The sequence below is a fragment of the Alternaria metachromatica genome, assembly GCF_023757995.1.
Source record: "Alternaria metachromatica strain BMP 0045 chromosome Unknown scaffold_7, whole genome shotgun sequence".
In the NCBI taxonomy this organism is placed as follows: Eukaryota; Fungi; Ascomycota; class Dothideomycetes; order Pleosporales; family Pleosporaceae; genus Alternaria; species Alternaria metachromatica.
This window is the reverse complement of record NW_026055498.1, coordinates 341,726-355,708: the sequence shown is the minus strand read 5'-3', so window position 1 is coordinate 355,708 and position 13,983 is coordinate 341,726. Positions and strand designations below refer to the sequence as shown.

Genomic DNA, 13,983 nt, shown 5'->3' with positions numbered 1-13,983 from the left:
GCGTCGCGTCTTCTCTTCTCACGATTCTCAGTTTGCAAGATGCGAGACAGTCCATTTATAAGGTTTGGGCTCAGTACATATGCAATCTACAATACATTAGGAAGTACCTAGGTACCCGCCAAATGGGCATCACGTGACTGACGTCATCACGCGCGCTTGACATACAGGCCCCTTTACTTCTCGACGCTATCGTCTCATGAAGCAGACATACCACCCTCCAACACCTTCTTAGTAGGCTCAACATTGAGGCCGCTTCTATCCTCCAAGACGGTGGCTTTACATCGTCTGGTTGTAGGCCCTATGATGTCACGTGGTATCTTCAAGAGGTCCATCTCAATTAGAACCCGAAATTGGTACTCCTTCGTTTACCACGTCTCACGCTGTATAAATTTCCAGTGCTTGGTTTGCTCGGCTCATCTCTCTGCGCATCTACATCGGAGCTTGTGAAGCGTCGAAATAATCTCCGTGCGAAACCAGGTCGCTTCTCTCTTTCCCGTTCCCGTTCCCGTTCCCGTTTCCTACTCCGCCCTCTTTGTTCGTGATCGATTAACGCGGGGACGCTCCCACCGCTATTTACATATAATTCTGTCATACCTGGCCCTTGGAGTTTATCGCGAAGTCGACCGTGCACGCCTGCTCTATCAGAGCGCCACGAATAGCTAGAGCCGATCGACTCAGTTGGAGAAGATGGGCGTTCACTTGGTGACGCGGATATCTGCATAGGAGCGGACCGGAAGAGCTTTGCTGGAAGAACATGTATCGTTGAGTGTCCTTGCGATGGCAAGCCGGTCGAGCCAGTTGGTGGCAATGCTGCAGCCAAGTCGCCCAAATTGAGGAAGTGCAGACTCGAAGAGGTCGAACTGTGAGTTGAGCTGCGGATTAGGTCGTTTTTTGTCATGCTGGTATCTACAGCACCTGCTGATGGTATTGTGTGAGGTCGATTTAAGCCAACTCTCTGGTTGCGGTCATCGCCATGGCTCTCCTCCGCACTCTCCTCGCCAGTGAAACTGAACGTAGTCGTGTGGAATCCTATTTCTAGCCCGGGTACGAAGTTTTGCTGCCTACCGTCTGTCGAATCTGTTTCGGTCTGCGGGCGCGTTTGCCATTCTTGCGAAGACTGCCGCGACATCTGCGCTGCCAAGGAAGATGTGCCAATGACTTGGAATTGTAGAAAAGAACTCTGGGTGTTATTGCTAGCTCCCAGTACTGTTGTGAAATTGAGTGATGCGATCAACACATTGTATGGGCAGTGTGAATGAATGATACGGTCCATAGTACCGTTGTCGGTGCGATTACCCACATAGGTGATCGCCTGAAGATAATGAAACAGCTCTATCAGTGCTGCATTCGCAATGTGAGTGGAGCAGTCCGGTCGAGTGTGTCGAGTGAAAATAAATACAGATCTGATCCTTCAACGTTCTTGCCGTTATTTGTTGTCGCGCAAGAATGAAACCAAACTAATGTCTTCATATTCCTTGCCCAGATGTACTCCAGGTTTCGATACACTAGATTTCACTCATCGAGAAGCCTCAGCTGTCCGACCTACTGCTGCAAAAGTCCAATATGACAGAGCTCTTGGTCGGGATGGGAAAATTTCTCCCAAGATGTCGTAATCGGCGTTATCAGGAGGGCTCTCATATTTATCTACCTCCTCCGGCATCTTCCTCGACAAAAGCGGGTACAGCCTCAATAAGTCTCTTCATAATACATAATGCGCTGGCGCGACATATATTTGAGTGTGTGAATCTTAGAGCTCTCGACGCGGGAACCGAGTCGAGAGATGCGAATACCAACTCGACCAGAATAATCAAGTTAGCATAGTCTAGACAGTAGTACGCATGATCCTGGGACCCAAATCGGGACCCACATCCTAGTATCAAGGCCGCGAACGTTGAGATCGGGCCACTTGCTGGTACCACTAGTAGGAGGGCATACTCGTGCGCTGTTGAGAACATAGCCTCTATATTGGGTGTCGAGCAGACGATGTAACTGTTGGTTTTGAGGTCGAAGCTCAAACGCGTCCTTGGTTGTACTTACCGTCAATGTGTCGGAGACAATGCCTAGGTATGGTGATGTTAGTAAGAGACGTCATCGCATAAGTAACGGCAGGATTCGGGACCATCCATGTGCAGTGATAAAACTTCGAAGTGTACCGTGAGCGATTGGAAAGAGGCATATCTCACGAGGCTGTTTGGACGACGCGGAGGTTTACCTTCTCAACAGTGGCCTGAGTGACGGCCGGCTCTCACCCCAATTCTCATAAGACGCAGATTCGGAGATGAGACGTGGAAAAGAGCGAGTAATTGCTGTGCTGTGTTCATATGACATTACATTATTCGTGTGGTAGGCCGACGCGTCGATGACGTCACGCCCCCAAGATATCTTTGATCGTCCATAGACGCGAGCTCCGCTACCTCTCCATCACCACGCCTCCCAGCTACCACCAACCACACCCGCGGCGATGGCGGCCGTTGAGTACGAGACTGCGCGGCGCTACGCGTCGGCTTCCGGGGCTCTATACGCACCGCGCCCTACCACGAGCTGACGACGCGATGGGTAGCACCCGACACCTCCGCTCCATCCCGCACGCGCCGACCCGATGCAGCAGCACTGCAGACCCCGATGTATTTGGCTTTGGACACCTTTCGCCCATATATATATACAAGATGCTCAAGTCTAGTGAGGCTTGATGCCACCAGGCGGTGCCGGTTTGCTGGCGATGCGCTTATCCTGCTCTTCTTTAGGCAGCGTATCCCATTCGGCGACGTTCTTGTCCTATGCGATGTCAGTAAAGATGCGTGTATACAAGGTCGCTGTCAGACTTACCCATTCTGCTACACACTCAGGCTTCCAGTTACATTGCTCTACCTCGCCGTACATGGGGTGGTTGCGGCGCGGGTGAAGTGTCGGCCATCCCGAAGCATGGTAGTGATGCTTTACCAAAGCCCCCCTTGAGTCATGGTTACCGGAGTCCGAGTGACCTTGACCGGCTGCGAAAGCCTCCACATTCAACACCAGGATGCCATTGACGAGCCTCGACTCCGCAAGATTGTGGAAGAGGTCCCAGGTAACCGGCTTGCCTTGATTCTGTGCAGTCATCTGCTCCAGTACGGCCTTCGTGAACGCGGAAGGACCCGTCCCGCTTATGACCTCGTCGAAGTCCAGCTGCAGCTCTGATATCTCGACTTCTTTCTGATGCGACAGCTCATGTAGCCATGCTTGTATGTTCTCCATGAGCCTCATCATGACTGGCAGTCTAGGCTTGGCGGCGAACGTCCACTGGCAAAAAGACTTGCACTTGCCACCGAGGATGGGGTGCTCGGCGAAGGTTGGCTCATCAATCTCGACACCAATTATCATATCGACCTCCTCCTCAATGTACCGCTCGGGTATGAATCGGTCGATAGGACGAAGACATTCCACATCTATGTCGGCATACACACCACCCTCGGCGTACATGACGAGATAACGAAGCAAGTCAGCCTTGATGATCGTTATGTTAAGCTCTCGGTAGAGGTTGACAAGGTCTGGTCTGTTGATACCGTGAGCGCCGTAGTGGAATTCGAGGTAATCGTTCGCGTTGTCGTCGGTCAAAACCTCGTACCGATACCGGGGGTTCTTCGCCGGCCAAGTCTTCGCTGAATCCGAGTCGCGCTTCTCGAAGCCTAGAGGGCCGACCTTCCATGTCTGCCAAATCTTCCTCGGAATCACATCACTTTTTAGCTGCAGTGGCTGTTGGTATCTGAGCTCGCGCCTGTAATTGTTGGCAGCCCGAATGGGTGTAGTAAAGAAGTGTGTATTGGCGAAGAACAAGAAGATGAAAAGCAGGGCAAGATATGCAGGCAGGACCCTTCTCACTTGGCTCGTGAGCTTGCCCGAGAAGTGCGCTGCAATTGGGGAATGGGGAGCCATTGCAATATTGAGGTGAAGCTTGGGTGGAGGTGCCCTGGGTCGCGTGCGCATGCTGTGGTTATTACAAAAAAGCAGGCGACTATTTCGACCCAGCCATCCTGAGTCTTTGAGAGATTAGCTCACTGACTATCTTTTCCAAGACCCTCCTGTCGTTTTCACATTCGGCCCTTGCGCCCACCAATCCCCGCGCAGCTCTACTTCCTCGGTACATCGGTACAACTGTTGAATGCAGGACCAGCCTCGTGACGGGTGTTCAATAGCGCATGTGCGTCGCATGGCTAAGGAGCCGCCTGCATCATTGCGGCGGCGATGTTGGGTCAAGACGCCTAGGCTAAAGCTTCTCTAGATGATCCCTGCAAGATGGTCGGAGGCGTAGACACAAACGGTAGTATCCCCACTCAAGCCCCGCACCGGACGTCTCTCATCAGGAACGGCCCAACTGTATTGTCTATGATATCAAACTGTGTTGATTCGTGGGCTGTTGACTTCACAAGATGGTGCAACCTCGGATCCTTCTGGGGTATGATGCCAAGTTCAACATGCCCCGCTTGCATGATCGGCTCAACCTGGACGATCGCTTTATTAAACTTACCGTTGTGAACCACACATGCTGCCTCGGTTGAGGGAAGCTAAAGGCATAGCTCCCGTCAGAATACTACGCGTTCTCTAGCCTCGCGCGACACCCGCACCATTCGCTCCTGTACCAAGTGTTTGTGGGATTCTTAGATATTGGCCTCTACATTCGATTGAAACCACAGCTGCCATCACTTCTGCTACCGCTTCGGATTCAGCTATGCCAGCCACACACCAGGGCTTGCTCGACAAAGGCAACCTTGACGAGGTCAAACTCTCGCCGACAATATGGAAACCAGTACGAACAACAAAATTGAGTCTCAACGCAGTGCGTCCCGAATTCTTGAGCTTACGCTCAGCAACGAAGAGCAAGCCTGCAAGACCAACAGCATGGCTGGATGGCCTTAGGGGCTTTGCGGCGTTCTTGGTATACCTGCACCATAATCAACTTTGGTCTCATGGAGGCAAGGGCAATCAAGCATTCGAAACTTCGTTTGGCTACGATGGGAAATACTATTCGGCAGCATTCCCATTCTTTCGACTCATGTTCTCCGGTGGTCACTTCGCAGTGGCTATCTTTTTCGTCATCTCAGGATATGTCCTTTCGCTCAAAAGCCTACAACAAATCCACGACGGCCAGATCTCAAGTGCGTCGAACACCGTCGGCTCTGCCCTTTTCCGCCGCTGGCTTCGACTATACCTTCCCATCATCGTCGTCACCTTTGCGTGGATGTTGTTCCGCCATTGGAGTGGAATATCTGTCGATATGCGCAATATGGAACCTACGTTCCGCGAGGATGTTGTCAGCTGGTATCGAACCTTCAAGAACTACAGCTTCGTCTTCTCCACGAACATCTACGAATTCACGGAGCCCTACCACCCTCATTCCTGGTCCATTCCGATTGAGTTCAAAGGATCCATTATCGTCTACACCGCACTCTCCGCTCTCTCTCGATGCACACGCAATGCTCGCCTCATGTGTCAGGTGGCTCTGGCCTTTTACTTCCTGTACGTGGTAGACGGCTTCTACGGAGCATTGTTCATATCTGGAATGTTGCTCTGCGACCTTGATCTGCTTGCCGAGCAAGACCAGCTTCCACGGTTCCTCGGTGCGCTGGCTGGGTTCAAAGAGCTCATCTTCTTCCATCTGTTCATCGCTGCACTTTACCTCGGCGGTGTACCGGCATTCGATGCACCCGATATCGATCGCACAGTACTCATTTCAAAGTCTCCTGGATGGATCTGGCTGTCGCATCTCAAGCCCCAAGCTGTCTTTGACGCCAAATGGTTCTACCTCTTCTGGGCTGCGTTCTTAGCCGTAGCGTCAATTCCACGACTGCCATGGCTGAAGCGCTTCTTCGAGACCGGATTTTGCCAGTACCTCGCGCGCATCTCATTCGCGCTGTACCTAGTTCATGGCCTAGTCATCTGGACAATAGGAGACCGAATTTATGCCGCGGTTGGGCTTTCAAGACCGTTCCACCAGGACGGTCTCCCAGGATGGGTCGACAAGTTCCCGCTTCCCAAGGGGGGGCCTATGGGGCTCGAGCCTGCATTTTGGCTATCGCAGCTAATTATCCTTCCCATTACGCTCTATGCAGCCGAGGTTGTCACGAAACTAGTGGACGAGCCCAGCGTCAAGTTGGCAAATTGGCTTTACAGATGCACCATCCAGCCACAAGTTTCCCCTCCAAAACACCAGCGCAGTTACTCTGTACGTTAGAAGAAATTGAATCAGTCTTCATCCACAATTTTTCGTGTGTCATCGCAATGCGCTGGCCAACTATCGACTCCTCTAGACACTTTTGGCTCGGCTTCATGTGATGTTGGCACGCCAGGGGCAACCCGTCACGGCGCTACTGCAGGTGCTAAACGGGTAAGATGCATTATCATGTTGGTGCAAATGTTTATTGGTGATCCAAAGTGGAGTTTCCTCCGAAGCGGCGCCCCATGGGGTACTTGCTCGGCATGGACTGGTGGTCCTTGCTCGCCTGCCGATCATGCTGACGGCAGCACCCGGAATTGGCGACATCACCGTGCGTGATTAACTCGACCCTTGCTCTCAATTGTGTTGGGACTTTGATCAGGATCAACAGGTCGTCGTCAGTGTCACTGTTCCATTAAGGCGACATGCACCTCATTGTCGGCTGGACTACGACACGGCTCGGCACCCTAGCAGTTTGACCAAATGCGCATGTGAAGTTCCCCTCTCCTTTTCACGAAGGTTGCATCTAGACCTGACTAAAGGTCCATCGCGAAACCTGACCTGTACTTCCGTACACATTATGCGACGGCGACACAACATTACCCTAGCGACACTTGCTTGTCTCGGAACCGTATACCTTGTCGCACAACACCGATATGGTTTCTCATATGCGCATGGAGACGGGCACATTGACGGGATCGAGATCCTGCCATCTGACGGGCACCGTGTCTCCAACCATGAAGATGCATCCGCAATCGGAGAGAAGGGCCTACTAGACGGGATTCGGCCGTCCAGTTTAGCCAACGCACATTCCGCTTCAGGCCTTCACCCGGAACCTTCCTTCGCAGGAGCCTCGCCACCATTTAGTACGGAACACGTACCCGGAACGAAATACAACTTTCAAGACGAACTCCAACTCGAGCTTCCCACTTCAGTGCTCCAAAAGTACCTCACACAGAAGCCTCGCAACTACAATCCCAATGGTCCGAGAGGATATGCGTATGCAACTTTTCTCGCTACTCGCAATCCTTCCCTGAAGGACCCATACTTCCTCGCCATCCACTCGCTCATCTACCGACTACTCTGGTCATCCCGCACACGTAGTAAAAAGCACCCCTTCATCGTCTTCGTAGCCGAATATGTCACAGACGAGCAACGCGCACTCCTCAAAGGAGCTGGCGCGCTAGTTCGTGAGCTTCCGCCTCTCCACTGGGAATGCAATGTCGAGGGCGTAGAAGAACGATGGAAAGACCTCTTCGCCAAGCTCAACATGTGGAAAGAGACGGAGTTTGAGCGCGTCCTGTTTCTGGACGCTGATGCTTTTCCGCTGTCGAACATGGACGAGATGTTTGAGCTTGCGCCGATACAGGAATGCATACCTGAGAAGCTGCATCTCGATGACTTCTTGGAGGACGGCCCGGTATGCGAGCCTTATATCTTCGCTGGCGTCGCGCAAGATCTCGATGCTAAGCATCCCAACATCAATGTTGGTTCAATGGTTTTCACGCCTTCTTTGCGCATGCACGCTCGCCTTCTCCAGAACTATGTCAAGACTGACAACTACAATTGTTTGATGGCGGAGCAAGCATTCCTGAACTGGCAGTTTGGTCCTGAGGGTGCATATCCCGGGACGAAGTTGGAAAGACAATGGGGTGGCTTCTTCCCCACCGAGGGGGAGGGCGATGGCTCGTTGAAGGTTGTGCATGAGAAGCTTTGGGTCGCAGAACATGGGTGGATGAAGGACGAATGGGAGAAGGGCTGGAAGGATATGATTGCGTTCTATGACAGTAAGAATTTTGCGAATGCGAGGAAGAGTGATGGTGTGATTGCTGAAAGTAGGTGAGTCGGTCAGCCTTGATATGTTTCCATCTAGAATATGCGCGTCACGACCTTCCTCTCCAATATTTTCTCATGCCTACCAGAGTAATTTAAATGTTAATGCTGCGATGCTCTGGATCGATCTTGATGCTGCGATGCATTCCAGAGCAGATTCATACTTCCATTTCCTCTGCACTGGTCTTACGCCCCAATAAACCCGCTACAAAGATGGTCTGGACCACACGCAAAAGAAAGTACTCCGAGTACGATGGTCCGCACATCCCCAATGATTACGCAACAAAGAAAGCGAAGGCGAGTGCCAAAACCAGTCAGTCTACAAAGAGCCCTGAAAAGACGCATGTACCGCATCCAACACCCTCTTTACTAGGCCTGCCAGGCGAACTCCGCAACCTCATCTACACATTCGCACTGACTGCTCCTTCCAAGCAACTATCACCACTACCCACATCTCGATGGCGGGGGCTGCGCCAACCCCCAAATAAACACAGCACCTATCCCCCCGCATTCAACCAACTCAAACACGTAAACCGCCAACTATACACAGAAGCAGCTGACTTGGAACTCCGCTACAACACCGTCCGAGCCAAATATGCCTCGGATCTCGATCTGCTCCTCGCAGGCTGTACCGCAAAACAACGCGCCTGGATAAACTTCTCATTGCAGTACAAAAGGCTGGAGGATGTCATACCTATCTTGCAAAAACGCTGGATCAGCCCGATAAAATGGGACGACCTCATCTACATAGCACGTTTCTGCCGGAAACACCCACACATCCATGTCGCTATCAGTTTCGCCGACTTCAAGTATCCCGCCAGCTCGAAGAAGAATCGTGATCCGCTGGAGTACTTTCTCACAACCGCCATGTATATTTGCATGGTGTATAGGCGGATAGATCTCACGCATCTGCTACCCAGGGCGATGGCGGACAGGCCCATGTATGGCATCACGGTGAGCGATGTTATACTAGATAATGGGGAGAATTTTGGGAAGACGTGGCCGGTGCCGAAGGAGGCTGTGGATGAGTTTGAGGCGGAGAATATGCGGTTCTTTCCGAGGTGGAAGGGTAGGAGAGAGGATGTCGTGGATAAAATTGCCAAGGGGTGGGCGAAGGCGCATCGAAGGGAAGGCGGGGCTGGGGAGGATTGGAGAGAAATTTGCGAGGCGGAAGTCAGACGGTGGTTTGAGGAGGGCATCTAAGAGGGCGATGCTTCTCGTTGACACCGCAATGTGAGTCACATGCACCAGACTGTGCTTGAAGGTGGAATGTGTTCGTTATAGTTTTCACAAGATATACAAAGATGTCTTCTACGCACTGGCCTCCGCAGTGCTCTGCCTTCCGGCTATGCTTCCGCCCTTCCAACTTCCCTTCGGGTCAATCTTATCCTGCACCCTACTTTGCTCGCCCTCTTTGCCCCAGCCACCGCCACCAGGTGTGTGGATGATGATGCGTTCACCAGGCCGCATGGCTGCCGTGTTCTTAGCGCCCATGTTGATGTATCTGTACTCTACATCTTCCTTCCTGATATCGGCATCCTTCTTCAGCAGCGTTTCAACTGCATAGGAAGTGGTAGGCGCATGCGCATCCTCCACAGACTCCGTTGGACGCTTTGAGTCGGAGTTTTGGTCAATGGCTTTCTTGTCAACCTTCTTCACCCAGATGTTCAGACCGCATGCAGCATCTCCACCTCCTTCCATACCATACGGATGGTAAACTCTTCGTTCGCTGAGGATACTGACTTGGACAGGGATGCGGAACTCGATGTCGCGGATTACGCCCTCACCACCGATGTGCATGCCCTTACCTGCACTATCTTCCCTGAGTGAGAACTCGCGGAGAAGAACGGGGTATCTTCGCTCGAAGACCTCGGAGTCGGTAATTCGGGTGTTGGTCATGTGCGTATGAACACCGTTGGTGCCGTTCCAGGTCGAGCCTGCACCAGATCCTCCTGCAATTGTTTCGTAATATCCAAAACCCTTCGTGTCTTTGCGTTCGCCGCTCTTTTCGCCTTCTCCGTATGTTGTACCGCCAAATCCAAAGGTTAGATTATTGCAATCTCCCTGACTTGCAGCACAAGCACGGAACGCTTTGAGGACGACATCTGTCACGCGCTGACTTGTGAGCACGTTGCCACCTACAACAGCGGCATTGTCAGACGGCGAGAGGAACGACTTCTTGGGGATGAGAACGTGAATAGGCTTGAGACAGCCTTGGTTCAATGGGATGTCCTCGCTGATCAGACAGCGAAGACAGTATATGATGGCTGAGTAGGTAACGGCTTCTGGCGCATTGATGTTTCCGTACACTTCAGGCCCGGTACCAGAGAAGTCGAAAACAGCTTCACCCTTCTCGGGATCAATAGAGACCTTCAGTCGTATTGGACTACCGTCATCCATGAAGTCCTCTGCGCTAAGATCTTGGCCCTCGAATCGCTTGTATACGTCCTTTAGCAGCGCGCGAACGGACTGCTCCGCATTGGCTTGTATGCTTGTCATGTAGAACTTGACGACTCGCTCGCCATAGTCCGACATTAGTGTGTTGATTAGGTTAATACCCTTTTGGTTAGCGGCGACCTGGGCCTTCAGATCATTGATGTTGTCACTGAGACATCTCGTACCCGAGCAGCCAGGATATTGGCCTGGTTCATCAAAGAGTAGCTCGGTGATGCGCTTCTCGTTGAAGTGTCCTTCCGACACCAACTTCTCGGACTTGATGGCTGCACCTTCCTGGTAAAGCTCCTTTGACGCAGGGGGCATAGAGCCAGGGAGTATTCCGCCTATATCGGCATGATGCGCGCGGGAAGCGACGTAGAATATGATGTTGTCGCCACTGAACGCGGGTGTGATCACAGTGATGTCTGGCAAATGGGTACCGCCGAACATGGGGTGATTAGAGACAAGGACATCGCCTTTCTTCAACTTGCCCTTCCAAATGGCGGCTTGTTTGCGGACACAGGTTGACATACTTCCGAGATGCACTGGTAAATGAGGAGCTACACTGGCGTTAGCTGATTCAGTTTACTTCAGCGATGAGCTTACCATTAGCGACTAGTCCGCCATCCGCATCGAACAGTGCGCAGGAATAGTCCAATCGTTCTTTGACGTTCGTTGACACACTGGTTTTCTGCAACGCGCGGCCCATTTGCTCAGCAATAGCCATGAACCGATGAGCAAAGATACTGAGCAATATCGGGTCGACTTCTTTCGTGTCAACCTGCTTATCTTGGTCTTCCGTCTCACCAATGTTGATCACCACATGAGTATGGATGACAAGCGCAGTGGCACCAGGCGTCACGACGATGGTCTGCGTGCCATCTGCGATGATTGCTGGGCCCTTCAATCGATCGCCCACTTCTAAGTCTTCGAGCTTGTAGACGGACGTATCTTGCCGGCCGCCTTCGAAGAAGACCTTTCGGGTATCGTAGCGCTTTGTGTCTCCTGAGAGGTCCTTTGGTTTGATCTCCTTGAGTTGCTGATCTACACTCTTCTCGAGACCTTCAAAAGTCTTGCCGATGCCGCGAGCTCGTACGTCATCGACAATGATGTCGCGATCGGGTAGAGTAAAGCCGAACTCCTGGTCATGTTGCTTGACGAAAGCCTTGCCAAAAGCCCATTCATCGCCGTCGTACTCTTGCTCTGCCTCCTCCTTCGTCGGCTTGATGATCATAAGTGCCGACTCTGTTCCGCGATACCTTAGGTTGAGATACTCTTCGAAGTGGACATGCTCTTCGTCAAAGCCCTGGTCTCTAAGCGTAGCTGTTGATTTGCCCTTGAGGTCTGCCATCTTGTTCTGCAAGTACTCTCTCACATCCTTCTCGTCCGACCATACTGTAGACTCTGGCTCTTGTCTTTCATCGACGACATCAGCGAGTGCCATGCCATATGCTGATAGCACTGATGAGTAGCGATGAATCAGGATTTGCGAGATGCCAAGTGCTTCGGCGATGGCGACCGCGTGCTGGCCACCCGCACCACCAAATGTGGCAAGCCTGTGCTTGCTTGTATCGTGTCCACGGGCTTCTGTTAGACTTCGGATCGGCCGGGTCATGGTCTCATTAGCAATCTTGATAAATCCGTTTGCGATATCGTCCAGCGACATCTCCTTCTCCTTATTACCGCCTGCGACCTCTTTGTTGATCTGCTCAGCCAATTCCTTGAAGAGTTTCTCGCTCGCTTGCGCATCGAGGCCTTCGTCTTCGTTCTTGCCGAAAATCTTAGGGAAGAAGTCTGGTAATAGGCGGCCAAGGAACAAGTTTGCGTCTGTGATGGTGAGTGGGCCACCCTTGCGGTAGCATGCTGGCCCAGGGTGTGCGCTTGCGGACTCGGGGCCTACGACGAACAGTCCGTTCCTCCAGAACAGGCGCGAACCACCACCTGCTGCGACAGTGTTGATGTCGAGCTGTGGGGACTGTATGGTAACACCAGCTGTGGTGGTCTCGAAGACGTGGTCGTAGCGTCCCGCGCCGTATCTGCTCACGTCTGTACTGGTGCCGCCCATGTCGAAGCCGATGACGGGAATCTTGGTTTCAGGGTCGTATGACGTGAGCGCATAGCCAACCACTCCTCCAGCAGGACCAGATAGGATGGCTTTCAGGCCAGAGAAGATGTCGACGTCTACCAGGCCTCCGTCCGACTGCATGAACTCGCAGCGAGCGCCCTTGGAGCCCTCTTCGCGCTTCACACTCTTGGAGCCAAGCCCGCCTTCGAAACCCTTGGAGAAGCCATCGATGTATTTCCGGATTGCGGGGGTGAGGTATGCGTCTGCGCAGGCCGAGGTAGCGCGTGGGACCAGTTTGATCATGGGCATAAGCTCGTGGCTCAAGCTGACGTGCTCAAAGCCAATGTCCCTCGCGATCTTGCCCACCAACGCCTCGTGGTTGGGGTATGTGTATCCATGCATCAAGCAAACCGCGATGCTCTTCAGCCCGCTATCGTAGACGTCCTGCAGTTGCTTCCTTATCGCCTCCTCCTGCGGTCGTTGTAGTATGCGCACGGTCTCGCCCGATAAGCCCTTGACCAGTTCTGCGCTGTCTCCGGCCTCTTCTATGCTCTTTGCCTGTGTCTGGTTTCTCTCCGGATCTTCGGCGTAGTCTTCCAGGGTGACGCGCTCATTGATCTCGACGACCTTCTTGTACAGCACCTCGGGCTTCCGGATATCCAGCGCGAAGATGTTCGGCCTGCTCTGATTACCAATCTCAAGACAGTCCTTGAAGCCCTTTGTGACCACCATGGCAATGTCCTCGCCCTTCCTCTCTAGCAGCGCGTTGGTGGCGACGGTGGTGCCCATGCGTATGCTCTCGATCTTGGACGTGTCGAGCGGCTGTCCACGGGGGATCTCGGTGCCGGTGAATTTGGAGAGGAGGCGGCGGATGCCTTCGAGCGGCGCGTCATCGTAGTTGGAGGGGTCGACGGAGAGGAGCTTGATGAGAATGTCGTCTTCCATCTTGCCCGTGCCGGGATTGCCTACGCAGTCCGTGAAGGTACCGCCGCGCTGCCTTGTCAGCTCCAGTTGTACGCACGATAGTGAGACATACATCAATCGCGATGCGGATTCCCCGCCCACTGATCTTGGGAGTGGCCATGTTGACGATAGATGGTGAAGCTCAGGGGCGCAAAGGCATCAACAGGCACGGCAAGAAACTTCGAAATGGACAAGAGATGATGCTAGGTCGTGCATGGCCCGATGCCGGCCACACGCGACTGCACCACCCATGAGGCTCGAGAGTGGGGTAGCGTTTGCTGCTGCCCCGCGACCTTTTGTCATCATTCGATTATTGATCCGTTGCAGCAGCCCTGGAGGGCGCCATTGCTATCTCCGCGGCTTTCGCTGCATTGGGACTAGTGGCCGTCTCCATAAGCTAGGCCAGATATGTACACAAGGCCCCCAGACAACCCCACCTTGCCTTCGCCCAGCTGGCGCAGGCAAACACCTACAAGCCAGCTTCACTGATTCCTAT

At 52.9% G+C, this 13,983-nt stretch overlaps 4 protein-coding genes across 4 annotated transcripts; 2 read left to right on the top strand and 2 right to left on the bottom strand.

The window, feature by feature from the left end:
* Window positions 1-2,676: 2,676 nt before the first annotated feature.
* On the bottom strand, window positions 2,677-3,912 carry J4E83_004133 (uncharacterized protein; the record flags this gene model as incomplete). Its single annotated transcript, XM_049331063.1, has 2 exons — window positions 2,677-2,775; window positions 2,827-3,912. 2 exons carry the CDS (start codon window positions 3,910-3,912, stop codon window positions 2,677-2,679), a joined length of 1,185 nt encoding a protein of 394 aa, XP_049189609.1.
* Window positions 3,913-4,705: 793 nt separating this feature from the next.
* J4E83_004132 (uncharacterized protein) lies at window positions 4,706-6,208 on the top strand (the record flags this gene model as incomplete). The annotated part of the gene is made up of 1 exon (XM_049331062.1): window positions 4,706-6,208. The coding sequence occupies one exon, from the start codon at window positions 4,706-4,708 to the stop codon at window positions 6,206-6,208; it is 1,503 nt and encodes a 500-aa protein (XP_049189608.1).
* A 562-nt stretch (window positions 6,209-6,770) lies between these two features.
* On the top strand, window positions 6,771-9,226 carry J4E83_004131 (uncharacterized protein; the record flags this gene model as incomplete). The annotated part of the gene is made up of 2 exons (XM_049331061.1): window positions 6,771-8,029; window positions 8,260-9,226. The coding sequence occupies 2 exons, from the start codon at window positions 6,771-6,773 to the stop codon at window positions 9,224-9,226; spliced, it is 2,226 nt and encodes a 741-aa protein (XP_049189607.1).
* Window positions 9,227-9,334: 108 nt separating this feature from the next.
* Window positions 9,335-13,608, bottom strand: J4E83_004130 (uncharacterized protein; the record flags this gene model as incomplete). Its single annotated transcript, XM_049331060.1, has 3 exons — window positions 9,335-11,019; window positions 11,066-13,517; window positions 13,561-13,608. The coding sequence occupies 3 exons, from the start codon at window positions 13,606-13,608 to the stop codon at window positions 9,335-9,337; spliced, it is 4,185 nt and encodes a 1,394-aa protein (XP_049189606.1).
* Window positions 13,609-13,983: the final 375 nt, after the last annotated feature.